Consider the following 22,182-nt stretch of genomic DNA (forward strand, 5'->3'; position numbering starts at 1 on the left):
AGAACACTTTCCACACAGAAGTCGGTAAATGGAGGACAATAATAGGAAAGGGGAGAAAGTATAAGATTCATATGTATTAAATGTCACATTGAAACTGCAGTTGGCAAGATTATTTAGTAAGGAGCAAGTTAAAGGGGTTAATCTGCATCATAGTTCAAGGTCATTGTCTACCACGGTATCTTATGCAGTGTATCTTATTGCTATGAAGAAGCACCAAACCAGGATAACTATTAGAAAGAAAGCATTTATTGGGCTTGTTTACAGTTTCAGAAGTTTTGAACATTATCATTATTGTAGGGAGCATGCTAGGGAACATGGTGGAGACAGATATGATGAAGTAGCTGAGAATTTTACATTTTGATCCACAATCAGGAAGAAAAGGGAAACACTGGCTTTGAGCTTTTGAACACTTAAATACAACCCCCAGTGATACACTTACTCCAATGATGCCACACTGCTTAATCCTTTTAAAGAAGTGCTCCTGCCTGATGACTAAGCATTCAAATCTCTGAGCCCTTGGGGTCTTACTCCAACCACCACACATGTAAGAAAGTAAAGGCGACAGGAGCTTAAAGCAGGTAGTCATGTTCCATCCACAGTCAGGAAGCAGGAGACTGATGAATAGTTGTTATCAGGGTATTTTCTTATACTGCAGCATTTCCAGCTTATGCTTCCAAGCACAATCACCAGATCTTCTGTTGTCCATTAAACTAATGAAGAAATTGCAAATCAACAATCAGTCTTGCTTCTCACATGCTAGAACTCATGGAGTTAACAAATGAGATATAAGCATTACCTCTTGACCCATCAACATAAAACACAAACATAATTCAAAATATAATTTAGGTTTATTTTGTCTTGGCACATGTATGTATGTATGTAAATGTGGCAGCCCATGCATGGAGATCAGAGGACAACATTCAGAGGTAATTACCTCTTTATATTTTGTAAGAACTGGGAACAATATCATGGGAATGGGTCTTGTTGGCAATTAAGTTTGTTCCCAAAGTCATCATGCTAGCTTTAGCCACAAAGCTTTAATCATAACAATTCTTCTCTTTTCCCCAACTTTACCCTTACCTCATAAGTAAAATAGGCTACAACCTGAAAGACCCACAAAGTATTTAACAATTATAACACTATGAAAGACTACAGTCCATGTGTCATGTGAGACTAAAGGCAATCTCTTAACTGTGATCTCCTACAACATAAGAACATGTGACTAATTTTACTACTCACTGGTATAGAATAAGTGTTCTGATTCTAAAAGAGAAGAAACAAAAGACAGCAAGGGAGGATTAGGCTCAAATCCAGAAGGAAAAACACACTCTGACAACTGTATTTTTGACATGATTGTGTGAAGGACTCCAAAGGTTTTACTTACCACATTTGTCAATCTTGTATGGTTTCTATTAAGCAGGAAGCTGCTAACTTTTAGGGTTTGTAGATGTGCTAACATATTAACATTTGTATTATTTCACTCCAGTTTGAACTATCTTGTGTTGAGAAATATAAGAAAGTTCACTCAAGGGTTTGCAACATTTTTCACATGTGGAATTATTAGGTGGAATTATGAGGTTTTTCACAAGTTCTTAGTAAGTAAAAAAAGACCTTGGAATGTTCTTCAGACTTGTGTGGTTTCTCTCACAGAGAAATTCTTGACTGTTGCTTAAGACCATAAGACTGGTAATAGTTTTGGCCACATTATCCAATTGTAATGTTTCTCTCCAGTAGGAATTATCCTGAGTTGGGACCATGCCATGGAACTTCTAAAGTATTTGCCACATTCTTTAGATTTGTATGGTTTCTAGGCAGAATGGATTTCTTGATGACCCCTAATGTTTTTGTTGAGCATTTGGACGTGTTCTTTGCATTTGTAAATGTCACCACATTGTGAGTTAATTTGTGTAAACATTGGTATATATTTGTAGAGATTGCTTTTCCACATTCCTCATATATGTCTGGTTTGAAATGAGTAGAATCTGACAAATTCTAAAGGAGTTGACTTGCCCTTAACAATTGTAAAGTTTTTCTGCTGTGTGAATTCTGTGTTCAGAGAGTAATTATGGACAACAGAAGGCCAGGATATATACTTCATACTTGCAGGGTTTCTCTGAATGACTTCTCTTGAGGTTAGAAAATAATGCTGGACATTGGAAGTAATTGCCACATACTTCACACTAATATGGTTTGTATGATTTTTTATTTTATCTATATGAGTGCTCTATTGGCACGAAAACCTACATAGCATAAGAGGAAACAGATTCCATCATACATGGTTGTGAGCCACCATGTGGTTGCTGGGAATTGAACTCAGGACCTCTGAAAGAGTAGCCAGTTCCCTTAACTCCTGAGCCATCTCTCCAGCCCCATGAATTTTTTTATGTTTGGAAAGTCGTGATGGATAATGGAAGGCTTTGCCACATACTTCACACTTGTAGGGTTTCTTTCCTGTATGAATTATCTTGTGTTTAGAAAGTAATGATGGATAATGGAAGGCCTTGCCACAAACTTCACACTTGTAGGGTTTTTCTCCTGTATGAATTATCTTGTGATGACAAAGTAATGATGGGTAATAGAAGGCTTTGCCACACACATCACACTTGTATGGATTCTCTCCTGTGTGAATTCTCTTGTGTTTAGAAAGTGACGAGGCAAAACAGAAGACATTTCCACATACTTCACACTTGTATGGTTTCTCTCCTGTATGAATTTTCTTATGGTTGGAAAGCTTTGAAGGATAATGGAAGGCCTTGCCACAAATATCACACTTGTGAGGTTTTTCTCCTGTATGAATCATCTTGTGTTTGGAGAGTAATGATGGATAATAGAAGGCCTTGCCACATAGGTCACAATTGTAGGGTTTTTCTCCAGTATGACTTATCTTATGTTTAGAAAGTAACGATGGAAAATGGAAGGCCTTGCCACATTCTTCACACTTGTAGGGTTTCTTTCCTGTATGAATTCTCTTGTGTTTAGATAGTGATGACGAAAAGCGGAAGGCCTTCTCACATACTTCACACTTGTATGGCTTCTCTCCTGTATGAATTATCCTGTGTTTAGATAGTGATGATGACACATGGAAGCCCTTGCCACATACTTCACACTGGTATGGTTTTTCTCCTGTATGAACTCTCTTGTGTTTAGAAAGTAATGATGGATAATAGAAGGCCTTCCCACATTCTTCACACTTGTAGGGTTTTTCTCCAGTATGAATTCCCTTGTGTATTAATAGTAATGATGGAAAGCGGAAGGCCTTTCCACATACTTCACACTTGTATGGTTTTACTCTTTTATGAATCTTTTTATGTTTAGAAAGTCGTGAAGGATAAATGAAGGCCTTCTTAGATAGTTGACTGTTAGAGTGATTCTCTCCTGTATGACTTATCTTGTGTTTAGAAAGTAATAATGGAATGCAGAAAGCCTTGCCACATACTTCACACTTGTAGGGGCTTTCTCCTGTATGAATTATCTTGTGATGAGAAAGTTTTGATGGAACATGGAACCCCTGGCCACAAACTTCACACTTGTAGGGTTTTTCTTCTGTATGAGTTATTTTGTGTTTAGAAAGTAACGATGGGTAGTGGAAGGCTTTGCCACACACTTCACACTTGTAGGGTTTCTCTCCTGTATGAATTCTCCTATGTTTAGAAAGTGATGACAGAGAGCGGAAGGCCTTGTCACATTCTTTACACTTGTATGGTTTCTCTCCTGTGTGAATTCTCTTGTGTTTAGATAGTGATGATGGAAAACAAAACGCCTTGCCACATTCTTCACACTGGTATGGTTTCTCTCCTGAATGAATCTTCCTATGATTGTTAAGTCTTGATGGATAATAGAAGGCCTTGCCACATACATCACACTTGTACAGTTTTTCTCCTGTATGAATCGCCCTATGTTTAGAAAGTACTAATGAATCATTGAAGGCCTTGCCACATACTTCACACTTGTAGGGTTTCTCTCCTGTACAAATTTTCTTATGTTTAGAAAGTCTTAAAGGATAAATAAAAGCCTTACCACATACTTCACTGTTATAGTAATTATCTCCTGTATGAATTCTCCTGTGTTTAGAAAGCGATGACAGAGAGCGGAAGGCCTTTCCACAGGCTTCACACTTGTATGGTTTCTCTTCTGTATGCATTTTTGAATGGGTAGAAAGTCTTGATGGATAATCGAAAGCCTTGCCACATACTTCACACTTGTAGGGATTTTCTTCTGTATGTATTATCTTGTGCTTAGAAAGTAGTGATAAAATACGGAAGGCCTTTCCACATACCTCACACTTGTATGGTTTCTCTCCTGAATGAATTTTCTTATGGTTGGAAAGTCTTGATGGATAATGGAAGGCCTTGCCACATACATCACACTTGTATGGTTTTTCTCCTCTATGAATTATTTTGTGTTTAGAAAGAAATGAAGAAATGTGGAAGGCCTTGCCACATACTTCACACTTGTAGGGTTTCTCTCCTGTATGAATTCGCTTGTGTTTAGAGAGTATTGATGGATAATGGAAGGCCTTGCCACATACTTCACACTTGTAGGGTTTTTCTCCAGTATGAATTCTCTTGTGTACCAAAAGTAACGATGGAAAGTGGAAGGCCTTGCCACACACTTCACACTTGTATGGTTTGTCTCCTGAATGAATTTTCTTATGTCTGGAAAGTCTTGAAGGATGTTGGAAGGCCTTGCCACACAAATCACACTTATAGGGATTCTCTTCTGTATGAATTATCTTGTGTTTCGAAAGTAATAATGGGATGCAGAAGGCCTTTCCACAAACTTCACATTTGTAAGGTTTTTCTACTGTATGAATTGTTTTCTCTTCAGGAAGTAATGATGGAATATGGGTGTACTTGGTACATTCTTCACACTCGTAGCCCTTCACTCCTAAATCAATTATCTGGTGATTTTGAAACACTTTTGTCCACTCAAAGACTCTGCCACATACTTTGCAGGTACAGCATTTTCCCCCTGGTGAGGAAGGGTTGAGAAATGAATGGAAGCAGAGCAAAATTCTGTACATTTACAATATTTCTTTTTTTAAAAACAAACATATACTCATACTTGAATTTATCTTTATAAATGATAAGCTACATTCAAATTTCTAAACCTGTATTCAATGAAGTCTGAGTTAAAACAGAGAATAAGTGAAAATCATGTAACCTTCTGTGGATTGCTGTTGATATGTAGGTGAAAGCTGGGGAAATATAATACTAGAGTCTGTGATTAGGCAATGAAAAAGGAAGGCGGTCCTGAGAGTTTCAAGGAGAGAGGACAGGGGAGAGACTGATAGAGGGCAGAGAAGATGGAGGAAGAAGGCAAACCAGATTCATGTGGCTTGAAATAGAATGTCAGAAATGGGATAGAATAATATAGGACAATTTGTCCAACATAGGAGGGAGGCTCATGTCAATATCAATTGGCTCTGATTTCACTGTGTGGGCATTTTGTGAGTTGAGAATTTATATCTGATTAATAAATTACAATCCTGTAGAGTTTTGATGGACAAAGGAAGGTCTTGCCTTATGGGTATTTGTGACAGTTAACCACAGGGAGGAGATAGCTGGAAAGATACAAGCTGTTGGGAGGAAAGCGAACTGAAAGAAGTTGGATGGAAGCTACATGACGTTAGCCATGGGAGAGGGGACACCACAAGGGCTGTAAAGTAGCCAGTGATAGCATGGGTTGTTTTTTAATTATACAACAACCTTCCATTAAAAGAAGAGCATGACCACACAGAACATGGAAACAAAGGAATATTAATCAAAGGAACATTAATCAAAATATAAGCAAAACAAAATATTAACTAAGAAAACCGATTCTGTAATTGCAAATCAGCCCCTAACAAATACAGAAATTTTATGACTAGTTGAAAACAAAGTATAAAATATTCTAACTTTCAACACACTGGAACAAACAATGCTTCTATATTGTATAAATTATATGTATATAATATATTGTATGAATATGATGTAGAGATAAAGTATTAGTAAAGAGTTTAGTTTGCATAGTTATGAATAATAAATTTCAAGGGTTCAAGAAAGAAGTTTTTGCATATGTTTAGGCATGATGTGTTGGTGCAGTATGTAAAGATTATCCTTGAATTATTCAAATACCGATTTTTCTGCCTCATATCTACTTGCCATCCATACACGGTACTGTAGTGCTTATTCTAAGAATTTTGTGTAAAGATTGTTCTCATTGTATTATCTAACTTGTCAATAAAACTGACCAGCCAGAAAAGAAAACAGGAAAACAGGTCTACAGCACTCCTGAAACACAGTCCTATAGGACGGTCTAGCCAGTGTCAGAAATAGCAGAACAAGGTAACACCAGAGACAACCTGATGGTGAGAGGCAAGCTCAGGAACCCAAGCAACAGAAACCACGACTACATGGCATCATCAGAGCCCAATTCTCTCAACAAAAGCAAACACTGAATATTCAAACACACCAGAAAAGCAAGATCTAGATTTAAAATCATATTTGATCATGATGCTGGAGGACTTCAAGAAAGACATGAAGAACTCCCTTAGAGAAACGCAGGAAAACATAAATAAACAAGTAGAAGCCTATAGAGAGGAATCACAAAAATCCCTGAAAGAATTCCAGGAAAACACAATCAAACAGGTGAACGAATTAAAAATGGAAATAGAAGCAATAAAGAAAGCACAAAGGGAGACAACCCTGGATATATAGAAAACCAAAGGAAGAGACAAGGAGCCATAGATACAAGCATCACCAACAGAATACAAGAGATAGAAGAGAGAATCACAGGAGCAGAAGATTCCATAGAAATCATCGACACAACGGTCAAAGAAAATGTAAAACGGAAAAAGCTACTGGTCCAAAACATACAGGACGCAATGAGAATATCAAACCTAAGGATCATAGGTATAGAATAGAGTGAAGACTCCCAGCTTAAAGCACCAGAAAATATCTTCAATATAATTATAGAAAAAACTTCCCTAACCTACAGAAAGAGATGCCCATAAACATACAAGACACCTACAGAACTCCAAATAGATTGGACCAGAAAAGAAACTCCTCTCGTCACATAATAGTAAAAACATCAAATGCACAAAACAAAGAAAGAATATTAAAAGCAGTAAGGGAAAAAGGTCAATATAACATATAAAGACAGACCTATCAGAATCACACCAGACTTCTCACCAGAGACTATGAAAGCCAGAAGATCCTGGACAGATGTCATACAGACCCTAAGAGAACACAAATGCCAGCCCAGGTTACTGTATTCAGCAAAACTCTCAATTAACATAGATGGAGAAAATAAGATATTCCATGACAAAACTAAATTTACACAAAATCTTTCTACAAATCCAGTCCAACAAAGGATAATGAATGGTAAAGCCCAACAAAAGGAGGCAAGCTACACCCTAGAAAAAGGAAGAAACTAATCATCTTGGCAACAAAATAAAGAGAAGAAAAGCGGGCTGGAGAGATGGCTCAGTGGTTAAGAACACTGTCTGTTCTTCCAGAGGTCCTGAGTTCAAATACCAGCAACTGCATGGTGGCTCACATCCATCTGTAATGGGAACCGATTCCCTCTTCTGGTGTGTCTGAAGACAGCTATAGTGTACTTATTATATATAAGTAAAGAAACCTTAAAAAAAAAGAGAGAGAAGAAAAGCACACAAACATAATCTTACATCCAAATACGAATATAAAAGGAAGCAACAATCACTATTCCTTAATATCTCTCAACATCAATGGACTCAACTCCCCAATAAAAAGACATAGATTAACAAACTGGATATGCAATGAGGACCCTGCATTCTGATGCCTACAGGAAACACACCTCAGAGACAAAGACAGATACTCCCTCAGAGTCAAAGGCTAGAAAACAACTTTCCAAGCAAATGGTCTGAAGAAGCAAGCTGGAGTAGCCATTCTAATAACAAATAAAATAGATTTTCAACTCAAAGTCATCAAAAAAGATAAGGAAGGACATTTAATATTCATCAAATGAAAAATCCACCAAGATGAACTCTCAATCCTAAATATCTATGCTCCAAATACAAGGGCATCTACATACATAAAAGAAACCTTACTTACTCAAAGCACATATTGCACCTCACACAATAATAGTAGGAGATTTCAACACCACACTCTCATCAATGGACAGATCATGGAAACAGAAATTAAACAGAGACATTGACAGACTAAGAGAAGTCATGAAGCAAATGGACTTAACAGATATTTATAGAACATTCTATCCTAAAATAAAAGGATATACCTTCTCACCACCGCATGGTACTTTCTCATACATTGACCATATAATCGTTCATAAAACAGGCCTCAACAGATACAGAAAGATAGAAATAATCCCATGCATCCTATCAGACCACCACAGGCTAAAGCCGGTCTTCAACAAAAATAAGGGAAGAACGCCCACATATACATGGAAGTTGAAGAATGTTCTACTCAATGATAACCTGGTCAAGAAGGAAATTAGAAAGACATTAAAGACTTCTTAGAATTTAGTGAAAATGAAGGTAGAACATACCCAAACTTGTGGGACACAATGAAAGCTGTGCAAGGAGGAAAACTCATAGCTCTGAGTGCCTACAGAAAGAAACAGGAAAGAGCATATATCAGCAGCTTGACAGCATACCTAAAAGCTCTAGAACAAAAAGAAGCAAATACACCCAGGAGGAGTAGAAGGCAGGAAATAATCAAACTCAGAGCTGAAATCAACCAAGTAGAAACAAAAAGGACCATACTAAGAACCAACAGAACCAAAAGGTAGATAAACCCTTAGCCAGACTAATGAGAGGACACAGAGAGTGTGTCCAAATTAACAAAATCAGAAATGAAAAGGGAGACATAACTACAGAATCAGAGGAAATTGAAAAAATCATCAGATCCTACTACAAAAACCTATATTCAACAAAACTTGAAAATCTGGAGGAAATGGACAATTTCCTAGACAGATACTGGGTACTGAAGTTAAATCAGGAACAGATAAACCATTTAAACAACCCCATAACTCCTAAGGAAATAGAAGCAGTCATTAAAGGTCTCCCAACCAAAAAGAGCCCAGGTCCAGACGAGTTCAGTGCAGAATTCTATCAGACCTTCATAGAGGACTTCATACCAATTCCAAACTATTTCACAAAGTTGAAACAGACGGAGTGCTACCAAATTCCTTCTATGAAGCCACAATTACTCTTAACCTAAACCACACAAAGACACAACAAAGAAAGAGAACTTCAGACCAATTTCCCTTATGAATATTGAGGCAAAAATACTCAATAAAATTCTTGCAAACCCAATCCAAGAGAACATCAAAACAATCATCCACCATGATCAAGTAGGCTTCATCCCAGGCATGCAGGGATGGTTTAATATACAGAAAATCATCAATGTAATCCATTATATAAACAAACTGAAAGAACAAAGCCACATGATCATTTCACTAGATGCTGAGAAAGAATTGGACAAAATTCAACACCCCTTCATGATAAAAGTCCTGGAAAGATCAGGAATTTAAGGGCCATACCTAAATAAACACAGTAAAGGCCATATACAGCAAACCAGTAGCTAACATTAAACTAAATGGAGAGACACTTGAAGCAATCCCACTAAAATCAGGGACTAGACAAGGCTGCCCACTCTCTCCCTACTTATTCAATGTAGTTCTTAAAGTTCTAGCCAGAGCAATCAGACAACAAAAGGAGACCAAAGGGATACAGATTGGAAAAGAAGAAGTCAAAATATCACTACTTGCCAGATGATATGATAGTATATTTAAGTGATCCCAAAAGTTCCACCAGAGAACTACTAAACCTGATAAACACCTTCAGCAAAGCGGCTGGGTATAAAATTAACTCAAATAAATCAGTAGCCTTCCTCTACACAAAAGAGAAACATGCCAAGAAAGAAATTAGGGAAACGACACCCTTCATAATAGTCCCAAATGATACAAAATACCTCGGTGTGACTTCAACCAAGCAAGTGAAATATCTGTATGATAAGAACTTCAGGGTTGGGGATTTAGCTCAGTGGTAGAGCACTTGCCTAGCAAGCGCAAGGTCCTGGGTTCAGTCCCCAGCTCCGAAAAAAAAAAAAAAAAAAAAAAAGAGAAAAAAAAAAAAAAAAGAACTTCAAGCCTCTGTAAAAAGAAATTGAAGAATACCTCAGAAGATGGAAAGATCTCCCATGCTCATGGATTTGCAGGATTAATATAGTGAAAATGGCCATTTTACCAAAAGCGATCTACAGATTCAATGCAATCTCCATCAAAATGCCAATCCAATTCTTCAAAGAGTTAGACAGAACAATTTGAAAATTCATCTGGAATAACAAAAAACCCAGGATAGCTAAAACTATCCTCAACAATAAAAGGACTTCCGTGAGAATCACTATCCCTGAACTCAAGCAGAATTACAGAGCAATAGTGATAAAAACTGCATGGTATTGGTACAGAGACAGACAGACAGACCAGTGGAATAGAATTGAGGACCCAGAAGTGAACCCACACATCCATGGTCACTTGATTTTTGACAAAGGAGCCAAAACCATCCAATGGAAAAAAGATAGCATTTTCAGCAAATGGTGCTGGTTCAAGTGGAGGTCAGCATGTAGAAGAATGCAGATGGATCCATTCTTTTCACTCTGTACAAAGCTTAAGTCCAAGTGGATCAAGGACTTCCACATTAAACCAGGTACACTCAAACTAATACAAGAAAAAGTAGGGAAGCATCTCAAACACATGGGCACAGGAGAAAATTTCCTGAACAAAACAGCAATGGCTTATGCTCTAGGATAAAGAATCGACAAATGGGATCTCATAAAGCTGCAAAGCTTCTGTAAGGCAATGGACACTGTCGTTAGGAGAAAATGACAGCCAACGGATTGGGAAAAGATCTTTATCAATCCCACAACTGATAGAGGGCTTATATCCAAAATATACAAAGAACTCAAGAAGTTAGTTGGGAGACAAATAACCGTATTAAAAAATGGGGTTCAGAACTAAACAAAGAATTCACAGCTGAGGAACGCTGAATGGCTGAGAAACACCTAAAGAAATGTTCAACATCTTTAGTCATAAGGGAAATTCAAATCAAAACAACCCTGAGATTTCACCTCACACCAGTGAGAATGGCTAAGATCAAAAACTCAGGTGACAGCTGATGCTGGCGAGGATGTGGAGAAAGAGGAACACTCCTCCATTGTTGGTGGGATTGCAGAGCAGTATAACCATTCTGGAAATCAGTCTGGAGGTTCCTCAGAAAATTGGACATTGACCTACCTGAGGATCCAGCTATACCTCTCTTAGGCATATACCCAAAAGATGCCCCAACATATAACAAAGACACATACTCCACTATGTTCATAGCAGCCTTATTTATAATAGCCAGAAGCTGGAAAGAACCCAGATGCCCTTCAACAGAGGAATGGATACAGAAAATGCGGTACATCTACACAATGGAATATTACTCAGCTATCAAAAACAATGACTTTATGAAATTCATAGGCAAATGGATGGATCTGGAAAATATCATCCTGAGTGAGGTAAGCCAATCACAGAAAAACATACATGGTATGCACTCATTGATAAGTGTATATTAGCCCAAATGCTCAAATTACCCTAGATGCACAGTACACATGAAACTCAAGAAGGATGACCAAAATGCGAATGCTTCACTCCTTCTTTAAAAGGGGAACAAGAATACCTTTGGGAGGGAAGAGGGAGGCAAAGTTTAGAACAGAGGCAGAAGGAACACCCATTCAGAGCCTGCCCCACATATGGCCCATATATATACAGCAAATAAGTGCCGGATGACAGGAACCGAATGTTCCTGAGAGACACAGCCAGAATATAGCAAATACATAGGCGAATGCCAGCAGCAAACCACTGAACTGAGAACGGGACCCCCGCTGAAGGAATCAGAGAAAGGACTGGAAGAGCTTGAAGGAGCTCAAGACCCCTTATGAACAACAATGCCAACCAACCAGAGCTTCTAGGACTAAGCCACTACTGAAAGGCTATACATGGACTGACCCTGGGCTCCAACCTCATAGGTAGCAATGAATATCCTAGTAAGAGCACCAGTGGAAGGGGAAGCCCTTGGTCCTGCCAAGACTGAACCCCCAGTGAACGTGATTGTTGGGGGGAAGGGTGGTAATGGGGGGAGGATGGGGAGGAGAACACCCATATAGAAGGGGAGGGGGAGAGGTTGGGGGATGTTGGCCAGGAAACCGGGAAGGGGAATAACAATCGAAATGTAAATAAGAAATACTCAAGTTAATAAAGATGGGAAAAAAATTAAAATTTAAATCTGAAAAAAAGAAATGTAAATAAGAAATACTCAAGTTTATAAAGAAAAAAGTACAACTTATATTAGGTACTAAGATTAGAATTAAAATCCATTTTTTTCTTAAAAAACAAAAAACAAACAAACAAAAAATCCAAAAAAACTGAACAGCCAGTAGACCAACTGCAGGGAGGAAAGAGTTGATCACCTGCCAGCCCAAGGAAGAAGAGACAGAGAAAATGTGGGGGAGGGAGGTGAGAGAGAGAGGGGGGAGGGGGGAAGGAGAGAAAGGGGAGGGGAGGAAAGAATTCACTATAAGGAAGGGGTCCTGAGAAACATCAGGTAAGGACACATGAAGCCCAGAGAGCCAGAGCAATAAAAAAAAATGCAAGTATTCTTAGAATTTTGGCTGGGAGGTAGCCAGATTAATTTAGAAGATTAGAATTGATTATTAACCGCCCAGTCATTGACTTGTGAATCTTATCAAATAAATCTTACAGTTTGTCTCTTTCATTTTGGAGCTAGCCAGGAATAGAGACAAATCTTCACTTTAAAAAGTGCATGTGGGTTGGGGATTTAGCTCAGTGGTAGAGCGCTTGCCTAGGAAGCGCAAGGCCCTGGGTTCGGTCCCCAGCTCCGAAAAAAAAGAACCAAAAAAAAAAAAAAATAGTAAGTCTTTGGAAAAAGTGCATGTATACATTTTTAAATGCAGGTTTTACATCTTACATATAAAAAAAATAAACATCCAAGTTAAAGACTACTTAGAAATGACAGAGACTTGGCTGTCTCAAGTTAATCTCATGGTAGAAGATAGCAAAGCTTATGAGACTCAAAGCATCCGTAACATTAGATAATGTCCTTTCATATAAAAATATAGAATATTAGAGCTTTAAAAGGTGACTTATACCACAGTATTGTGTTTCTGTGGCTTTATATTAGATCTTAGAATTTCCCACTCTGTTCTGTGATAGGCTCCCTTCAGACATACCTGGGTGCATAGTGGTAGTTGCTCTTCCCTTCACATCTGAAGGCTCTTGTATTTGCTCCAGAAATGTGACGAGATATGGCTTACAGGAAGCAAGACCTGTTTGCGGGAAAAGGGAACAACAGCAATGCTCCTGGGAGATAAAATGGTCCTTTCCAGGACTATGTGTATAAGGAACGAGAAGACACAATACAGGAGTATAGGGGATTAATTTTTCACATGTTTCCTGATGGGCACTCCAGAATCCTTAGGAGAAACTTAGCACTTCTAGGTCCTAAGCTTCATATCCCTTAGTTACCAGGACAACTCTTAAAACTGAAGTATGTGACAACTTACTTTCTAATAAAAGACTTTTATGGGGGGCGGGGGAGCCAACACCAGAAGAAATAGTTCTAAGGTATATGAATAATGTTAAGTTTCTTGAAAAGTAGCCCTGTAAACAGATATTGTTGGAAGCACAAGCTCCCATGAGGTATTGTACAAAGGGAACAAGTTTCATAGTGACAATTAATTAAGAATTCATCATGGAAGTTTTCCTCACCCAAGAATACAAGGTTGTTGTAATTCTCCAACATCACATCCCTGTACAATTTCCACTGAGCAAGGTCTAGGCATTCCCACTCCTCTGCAGAGAAATCAATGGCCACATCCCTGAATGAAAGCATTTCCTGAAAAACAAAAAATGAGGAAACACCACACATTGTTGGAGGTCGATTTGTTGCTTCTACATGTTCAAGTGCTATATCAATACCATAAGATCTTGCTGTCACAAGACAAGCAAATTCTAAAGTACACCTTCATTTATTTTGTAAACCTTGCTCTCAAATTTAAAACTATTGATTAAATAAAACTGGTAACAGCTAATTATGTGGAAAAAATAGAGGTTGATAGGGCTTCAGTGACCAGGCTGGGAGTCAAAGTAAGGATCATGAGAAGGAGAAATAAGGAGAAGGGGAAGATGGGAAGACATGAGGTCTCCATTAGACATGATAGATCAGTAGCACATGCCCAAGTGAAAGGATCCTCAAACCTCAGCAAACATTGATAGAGCAGAATTTATTCAGGAAAGACTGTCAGCAAGGAATTGGGAAGAACAGCAGGGGAAATAGTCTAGCTTTAGAAAAATAGATTAGGCATTAATCCCCCAGTAATTGAGCAAAAGCTCAATCATAGTATGAGTCTTATTCATTTGGAAGCTAAACTGGGATAGAAATAACCACAATTAACTTACACATTATGCAAGTTAGAACCATCAATAATAACATGTATACAAAGAGGCATCATGTGCTTCTGCATATAAATATAAAGGTGGCCCTAAGTGAGAGGAGAGCTGTAAACACTTCTGATATAAGTAAGGAAGAATCCTAAAATACTTCTCATCTGGTGTTGTTTTAAGTGAAGTAGATCACAGAAAATATTAGAAACTTCTACAGTATAATACATCTAAGAACAGTAAACTGGAGAAAAAGGTCAACTACAAAACAGTGTGTTGGGGCTGGAGAGATGGCTCAGCAGTTAAGATTACTGACTACTTTTCCAAAGGACATGGGTTTGATTCCTAGATGTCACATGGATACTCACAACTGTGTGTAACTCCAGTTACAGAGAATTGGACAATCTCTTAGACATAAAAGGTAACAAAATACAAACATATAAATACCTTAGTTAGAGCTTCTATTCTTGTCATGAAACTCTGATCAAAAATTAGCTTTGAGAAGAAAGGGATTATTGGGCTTATACTTCCATAGCATGGTTCATCATTGAAGGAAGTCAGTACAGGGTCTCAAACAGGACAGAAACCTGCAGGCAGGAGATGCTTTAGAAATAATGAAGGAGTTCTATTAAAGGGCTTTCTGTACATGGCTTACTCAGCTAGCTTCTTTATAGAACCCAGAGCCACCAGCCCAGGTGTAGCACCTCACAAATCAGGTTGTGCCATGTTCTGTCCTTCACTAGGAAAATGTTATACAGGCTGACACACAGCCCGATCTTAGGGAGATGTTTCCTAAATTGTTATTTCCTATAGTCACATAAGTAAAGTTTGTTTAAAGTGCACAATAATCTAGCCAGCACAATAAAAAATAGGAAATTCAAAAAAAATACTTTAGTGTCCCCTCCTTGCATTATATTACAGTGCACATTACACATATTTCTCACACTAGAGAGCTGTGGTAATGGAGAAGGTACTTCTTAACCCAGTATGCACACTCACAATGACAAATACAATGAAGATGCAGATCTGATGAGCACCTCTGGGCTGAGGTCAGCATCCTGAGCATGTACAGAGAGATGCAAATGACAGGGCACCAAGAGACCTCAGCGTGAGCAGCCAGTGAGTAGAATAATACATGAAGAATTTGTTTACAAATCTCTGATGGGCTCCTAGAGCAGCATCCATCTTCTCATTCCCAAGCCCCTCACCTGTGTCTCTAAAAGGTTTAAACTAGGTTCTTCCCAACATACCTCCCCATCCCATGATTCCAGTGTTAGTGACCATCTCTGTGCATACTAATAAGCAGCCTTATCTGTTGTTCTCAACCTCTTCCCTGCCTTTTTCTTTTTTTATAATGTGCTCAAAAGTCTAACATTGTCTATATTTTCACAAATGACCATATTGCATCCTGTGATCACTGAATAAGATCACAAATTAAGCTGTGAATTAAGGAATATAACAGAGAGAAACTGTGTACCACAATCTCCTAATTCTTTTCCTTTTATGATATCCTTAAAAATTAATTCAAACTAAAGACATTCATTTGTAACCACATAAAGATGACCTCAGAATCACAGAAAAGGAGAATATAAATAAAAATAATATATTTGGGTTTAGGAATGTAGAGCTTAAAGGAAGCTGTTATTAAGTCAGACACACAAAAGAAATAAAACAACAATTAATTTTGCAGCAGGTAGGTTGACTGGTAGGTCCTGCCTGTATTTTTTTCCTAAAAACCATATGACAAGATCTCATAGAAAAAAACTAAACAATACAAAAGATCAAACTGGCATTTCCCCTCAGTATCCTACAAGATATCATTTGAAAGATTTCCCATGAGCATGGGTAAGGATTAACAGTGGATATGGCCATCTCATCAAAAGGAATCTACAGATTCATTGCACTTCTCATCAAAACTCCCATATAATTCTTTACAGACCTTGAATGAACAATTCAACTTCATATTAAAAAATAAAATGGCCCAGGCTGCTGTACCCTCTCTATGCTGTAAGGAGTGTGCTTTGATGTCTAAGGTAGCATGCGATTCCAACTTCATACACTGTTCATTCATATTTTTCCTAAAGATATAGTAACATAACTAGGAAATGTCTAGTCATTCTATATATGTTTACAAACTCATTGGAAATCCCAGTAGATAGGACAAGGTGGTCTGAAGCCCATGCTTTCCGAGAGTAGACTTGAATGCCGTAAGCCAAGTTCCGGCTCACTAACACTCTGTGTGACTGAAGAGTGACAATATAAGGAAGGTCACCCGAGATAGGGGGAGGGTCTGTGGAGGAGAAATCCTGAAAAACAAAACCCTGTGTCTGGCAGTGAATGAAAAACTCTTGGAAGGAGTCTGTGTGTGCAGAGACTGATGACCCTTGTGCAAGTTCATTGAGGGTCAGAGCCTGGAATTTTGCAGGTTCAGGGGTAGCTAGCTGCCTTACCTTGGGCTGGTTTGACCCTGTAGAGATCATAAGTTCTTGCCTCACTCTGTAGTGGACCTCACGGCTTGTGACAATAGATTTAAAACCAGTCATAATCTAACTTGGCAGAACATGAGATTCTATCAGTGCAAAACCTAAAATCTCATCAGATGGTATCTTAGGTGAATAGGGTATCTCCCATGTCTCATAGTACATGCCTCTAGCGGACGCATACCAATGTATTTTAAACTTTCCTTGGTCAATGAAATTATTTGTTCTGTAAAGCCATGAAACTGATTCCACGTTGGAGCATGGAATTTGGATTAAACTAAATCTGTGTTCTCAGATCATGGCCAAATGGCTCTGGACTAAACAGTTCTCTTAACCCTTCAGGAGGAGAGCTGTGCATTTTGCATGAACAGGAACCTACTATGTATAAATCATAAGATCCCCAGTGTGCCATGGCTTTTGAAAGTCTCTCAAGCACAGTACAAAAACTTGAGGAATCCTTTCTAGAACTATTCAGGGAGCAACAGTGAACCAGAAATGCACGTTGAGGGACAGGGTACATTTAAGAGAGTCTACTGCTGATAATGTGAATAGACAGAAATAAATCATGTGGTAACAGAGCCCGCAGATTAGCAGAGGCATTTCCCCCTTACCTTTCAGACATCCCAGCCCCTCCCAGTGTTCTTTCTCTCATCACACCAGTCACCTATCCTATCAGAAAAGCAGTCCAGATTTTGGGAAAAAAAAACACATACTCAGGATTACTGGGGTATTACTGTCTAATGATATTTAATCTTAAGTATAAAACCACAATTATTTGGATTGTGCAAACACAGGTTCATACCAATTCCAAGATTATTCTGTGGAGACATACCTAAGACTCAGGTCACAGCGGCATATATTAGAAATTCCTACTCAACCCGAGGCATCCATAAATCTAACAATTCATTACAAAGGAAAAGGAACCAACATCCCACACAACAGTTGCTCTCACACGACTCTCTGTCCTTGGACACTAGGAAGTTAGGGAAGTTCTGTAAGTCTTGAGAGTATGACTATAGTCAAGTGAGCACGGGTCAGCTAGGCAGAGCAGGCTCTCCAGCAAAGTTGAGTGAGCTTCCTTTAGCATCTTGCACATGCAGTCATCAGACCCAGCCTACTCTTGCAATCCTCTTGCTTCAAACATTCTCCCTGGTCAAACCTGCGCTCAGGCGCAGTGGCCCAGCCTAGCTCAGCACCTCCAGGTCAGCAGCTTCCCTTGTTTCACAACAAACCCAAGTCAGCTCCCTCCTCGCCCAACCCGCCACACTGCACAGCCCGTCAGATCTACAGGACGGCGCTGCTCCCTGCACCAACCTCAATGTCAGAGATCCAAACCCAGTCTGAGCAAGCTTAACTTTGGGGAGAAGCGAGGTTTAAGAAGAATCCGGAAGTTTGATACCAACAGCCCCTTTTGGTGACGTCATAATTGTTGAGACTACATTTCCCACAAGTCAGTGCAAAGGACTTCCAGGAAGAAGCCAGAGGAGTTCTGTGTACTGCCTGGGGACCTGACCTGCTGTGTGCAAGTGAAGTTGTTATGAAAGGAGTCTAACGCACATGGGCAACCACAGGGCTTTCGTGCTTTTTGAAAGTGCTGTGGTATCAGCGCGCGATGTTAGTCTATGAGTCGAGCCTTTCAAGTAATGTTTATCACATTTACTAGTTATTTCTGCTAAAACTCGATTTTAAAGCTCAAATCGACTTATAAAATCGACAAGGGAAATCTTCCATGGTTTGCTTTACTTAAAAATAAGGAAGCAGCAAACTAATTAGGACTGCGAATTTCTTATTGAACCATGCTTGATAACCCTGCCTGACATGCAGCATTTCAGGTGCTTAAGACAGAAGAATGGGAATTCAAAACTAGTCACCACCAGGTGTTCTCTGAGCACAGGCTTTTCTCATCGTCATCATCTCCCAAGAAGAGACACAGAGCTCCTGGGCTCACACTGGTGTGTATACCGACTCTTGGTACACTGTGCACTATAGGATTTCCCTTGTTCCCTTTGATGTTCCTTATCGAATTTTCTCTCTCCACTGATCATGTCATTGTTCATGTTTGACACTATTTAAACATTTGGTATCTGTCTGGAACTTCCCTCACTTCTAAGCAGAGCACTGAGATGATTCTTCTTTGAATACAAAAGCATCAGAAATATGTCCTTAGGATTGTCAAATGAGCTCACTGTGGTAGAGACATTGAACCCTACATTGGAACGATTGAGCACTCAGAATGCCCGTCTCTTCTTGGGAAGGTTTATTCCACTGCAGTTCATGCTTGAGACAAAGGTACAAACCCCATCACAAGGAAGACTTCATGCTTCCATAATGCATACTGATTGACAAGGAATCTGTTTCAGAGCCGAGACTGTGTTAAGTTCCTATTCAATTCTTCTATTCCAGGCAGTGTATTAACCCAGTGATACAGCTAGAGGAACTAGAGTCAACAAGCAGTACATTCACCTAGACACTTGATTCGCAAGTCTGTTTCGAATGAGGTCAGTAGTGGTCTGTCCTCCTCCTGAATGCTGCAGTGAGGGCATTGCCAGTAACCACAAGGTTAGAATTTCTGAGCATAGCTAGATTTTCAATATGTGAAATAAGTGTGTACATACATGTCTGTTACATGGAAACCTACCTGAAAGTGTGCTGACTCATATGAGAGGCACTGATCTGTGAGGATGCAGCCTTCATTCTCAACTGTTCTGCAATATCCTTTCCCTCCTACTGAGAGTGTTTAAGAGGAGGAGAAGGAGTAACTTAATGTGGTGCAGGCACAAAGTGAATATGAAGACTCTAGAGGAAGCCTTGTTTGGCATGATATTAGGGACCAGCCATACTTAGGGAAAGTTTACCATAGCCCAGTCCTCGTCCTTTGGTTAGACTATGTTGGCAGTTTCAAGTTTATTACGTATACTACCATTTTATAACATCTTGATCATTTAAGTTTCTTCCATAAAAACATTCTGCATTAACTGTGATTTTTGGCCAAATTCCTTTAAAATCTATGTTTACATAAGCTAAAGAGATTGTTCAGTAGTTGAGAGTAATTAATATTCTTACAGAGCATGAATTTGTTTTCTAATAATATTGTTCTTGCTGAGATGAATATGGCATGTAGGAAGGTTTCCACACATACATGGACAAAAGAAAGTTTGCCTAAAGAAGGATCATGCATAATGTCCTTAGGCCTGAGTATTCTGCAGTTACTCCCATAAGCAGAGAATGGTGGGCTTCTGGGAAATTGTTCTTGTCTGGCAGCCTGTCTTGTTAAAGTAATAGATAACATGAACCATAAGAGTTTTGATGATGAATTTTATAACTAGTTTCTGCTTGCTCTAAGCTGAGCAAACAGGGCATGTAGCAGAATCAGCTAGCCAATCGCCTTCTGTAAGGGCCCAGATTAATGTGTGTCTAAAGATGCCTTACAAAATTCAGGGAAATTCTACTGTGTAAAAAAGTTGCAACTTAAATAAAAGTGAAGATATGGTAGTTTTGTTTAGAGCCAGAGTAGTGGTTTCAATGGCTGGGAAAACTTTAACTACATATTGTTAATCAGAGTAGAGAAGAAAAGGACAGTCTTGTAACTTAGTAAAGGCAAAAATTATAGTGATTAGTTCTGTCCTCTGTGCAGAAGTTTCAAAGGTTTCTTGAGTAAAAGTTTCACCATTAATGATAGTTACAGCCTTGCCTTTTGCAGTTCCATCAGTAAAAGCAAAAGCTGCATTGGGCAAAGACTCAACAGACTACTGTAAGGGGAAGATAATCTGTAGAGATTTCAAAAGTTGTAACAAAGGATGACTGGGCAAATAGTGTAAACTCTGGCCTGTAAAGTTAATTAGCATAATCTGTCAATCTTCTGGATCTAACAGGAGCTCAGTCAGTTGTTCATTCTTGTAAGGCACTATAATTTTAGAAGCATCTTTACCCATTATTTCCTTACAGCACTTGTGCCCTTTGGAAAACACATGAATCACCAGAGTAATATAGGAAGTGCCATTTTTTTCTAGAGTGACAGGCAGAAGGATCCACTCCAAGGGACCATTCTGCCATAACGCTCATGTAGGTGTATGAATAGTAGTGGGCAGTCCATAAAGCCCCATGGACCATCGTCTTATCCTCTGCAATTGTTGTCTACTAATAGCCTGTTTCATATTCATTAATGCATTTTTGTTTCCTCAGTTCAGAAGCAAGAAGACAGTGGGTTGGAATCACCTCTAAGAAGGTCACATAAAGGCTTAAGCTCCTCAGTGTTTAATTTAAGAAAAGGATGAATCCAATTAATTTCCCCTAAAGTCCTTTGAAAGTCATTTAAGGTAGTTACTTTGCTTTAATCAAGCTTTAAAGGTTGATGGGCCACAGTATCTGAATAATTAACTCTCCCCAACTTTATGGTTTTGCAACTTTATGACTCAGAAAGTGGAATACACCATGAAAGGATATAGGAAAACACATATAGAATCTGCTTTGGAGACATGATGCAATTATAATTTTAACTTGAACATAAATATTGCATGCTTTGTTCTAGATGAATCTGTGGATTTTAAAGAGCCCATATATTGTTCTGAGTCTTAAAGCATCAATACATGGAGTGTATTCAGTGAAGAGTGGGGACTTGTACTCTGATCCATCTGACTTATGTTTACATGGATTCTGGAAAGAAGAGAACATGGAATTCAGATGTAAAGAGAATTGGCACGGGGCTGGAGAGATGGCTCAGCGGTTAAGAGCACCCGACTGCTCTTCCAGAGGTCATGAGTTCAATTCCCAGCAACCACATGGTGGCTCACAACCATCTGTAAAGAGATCCGGTGCCCTCTTCTGGTGTATCTGAAGACAGCTACAGTGTACTTATATATAATAAATGAATAAGAGAGAGAGAGAGAGAGAGAGAGAGAGAGAGAGAGAGAGAGAGAGAGAGAGAATTGGCACTATATGTTATGGCATTTGATAATGACTATGGAGGACATTATGACAGACACCTGTATACCAGAAAATGACAATGTCCTGAGAATCTGGGTTCCTCTGCTTTATTACTTGCAAATGTGTTTGACTCCTGTTCCAATCCTTTGTAATTTCTCTTCATGGCCTCTGACATAATTATATACATCAGCAGGATCTGAATGTCAGCACCCAGCACAGATCCCCTCAGAGTTTCCCAGATATGACATGTCCAACACAGCGAGGTTCATGCATGAGCTGTAAAGACAAGTAACTCCTTCCC

General features: G+C 38.9%; 1 protein-coding gene and 1 long non-coding RNA gene across 5 annotated transcripts; one reads left to right on the top strand and one right to left on the bottom strand.

Moving 5' to 3' along the window:
* Positions 1-224: 224 nt before the first annotated feature.
* Zfp729 (zinc finger protein 729) lies at positions 225-13,930 on the bottom strand. Of its 2 annotated transcripts, XR_010058905.1 has the most exons (4): positions 13,807-13,930; positions 13,269-13,364; positions 1,385-4,971; positions 225-710 (listed from the first exon to the last, which is right to left on the bottom strand). XR_010058905.1 is itself a non-coding variant. In XM_063276645.1 (3 exons), the coding sequence occupies exons 1-3, from the start codon at positions 13,928-13,930 to the stop codon at positions 2,270-2,272; spliced, it is 2,922 nt and encodes a 973-aa protein (XP_063132715.1). In that variant the 3' UTR covers positions 225-2,269. The 2 variants fall into 2 exon arrangements, 1 of the variants encoding a protein (XP_063132715.1); XM_063276645.1 differs by having other exon boundaries at positions 225-4,971.
* A 1-nt stretch (position 13,931) lies between these two features.
* Positions 13,932-21,972, top strand: LOC120099100 (uncharacterized). 3 transcript variants are annotated; one of them, XR_010058907.1, is made up of 5 exons: positions 13,932-18,910; positions 19,073-19,247; positions 19,362-19,456; positions 21,141-21,274; positions 21,487-21,972. It is a non-coding gene; the product is annotated as an uncharacterized LOC120099100 (long non-coding RNA). The 3 variants fall into 3 exon arrangements; XR_005497910.2 differs by lacking the exon at positions 21,141-21,274; XR_005497908.2 differs by lacking the exon at positions 21,141-21,274 and having other exon boundaries at positions 13,932-19,247.
* The last annotated feature ends 210 nt before the right edge of the window (positions 21,973-22,182 follow it).

Source organism: Rattus norvegicus, chromosome 1 (genome assembly GCF_036323735.1).
Source record: "Rattus norvegicus strain BN/NHsdMcwi chromosome 1, GRCr8, whole genome shotgun sequence".
Taxonomy (NCBI): Eukaryota; Metazoa; Chordata; class Mammalia; order Rodentia; family Muridae; genus Rattus; species Rattus norvegicus.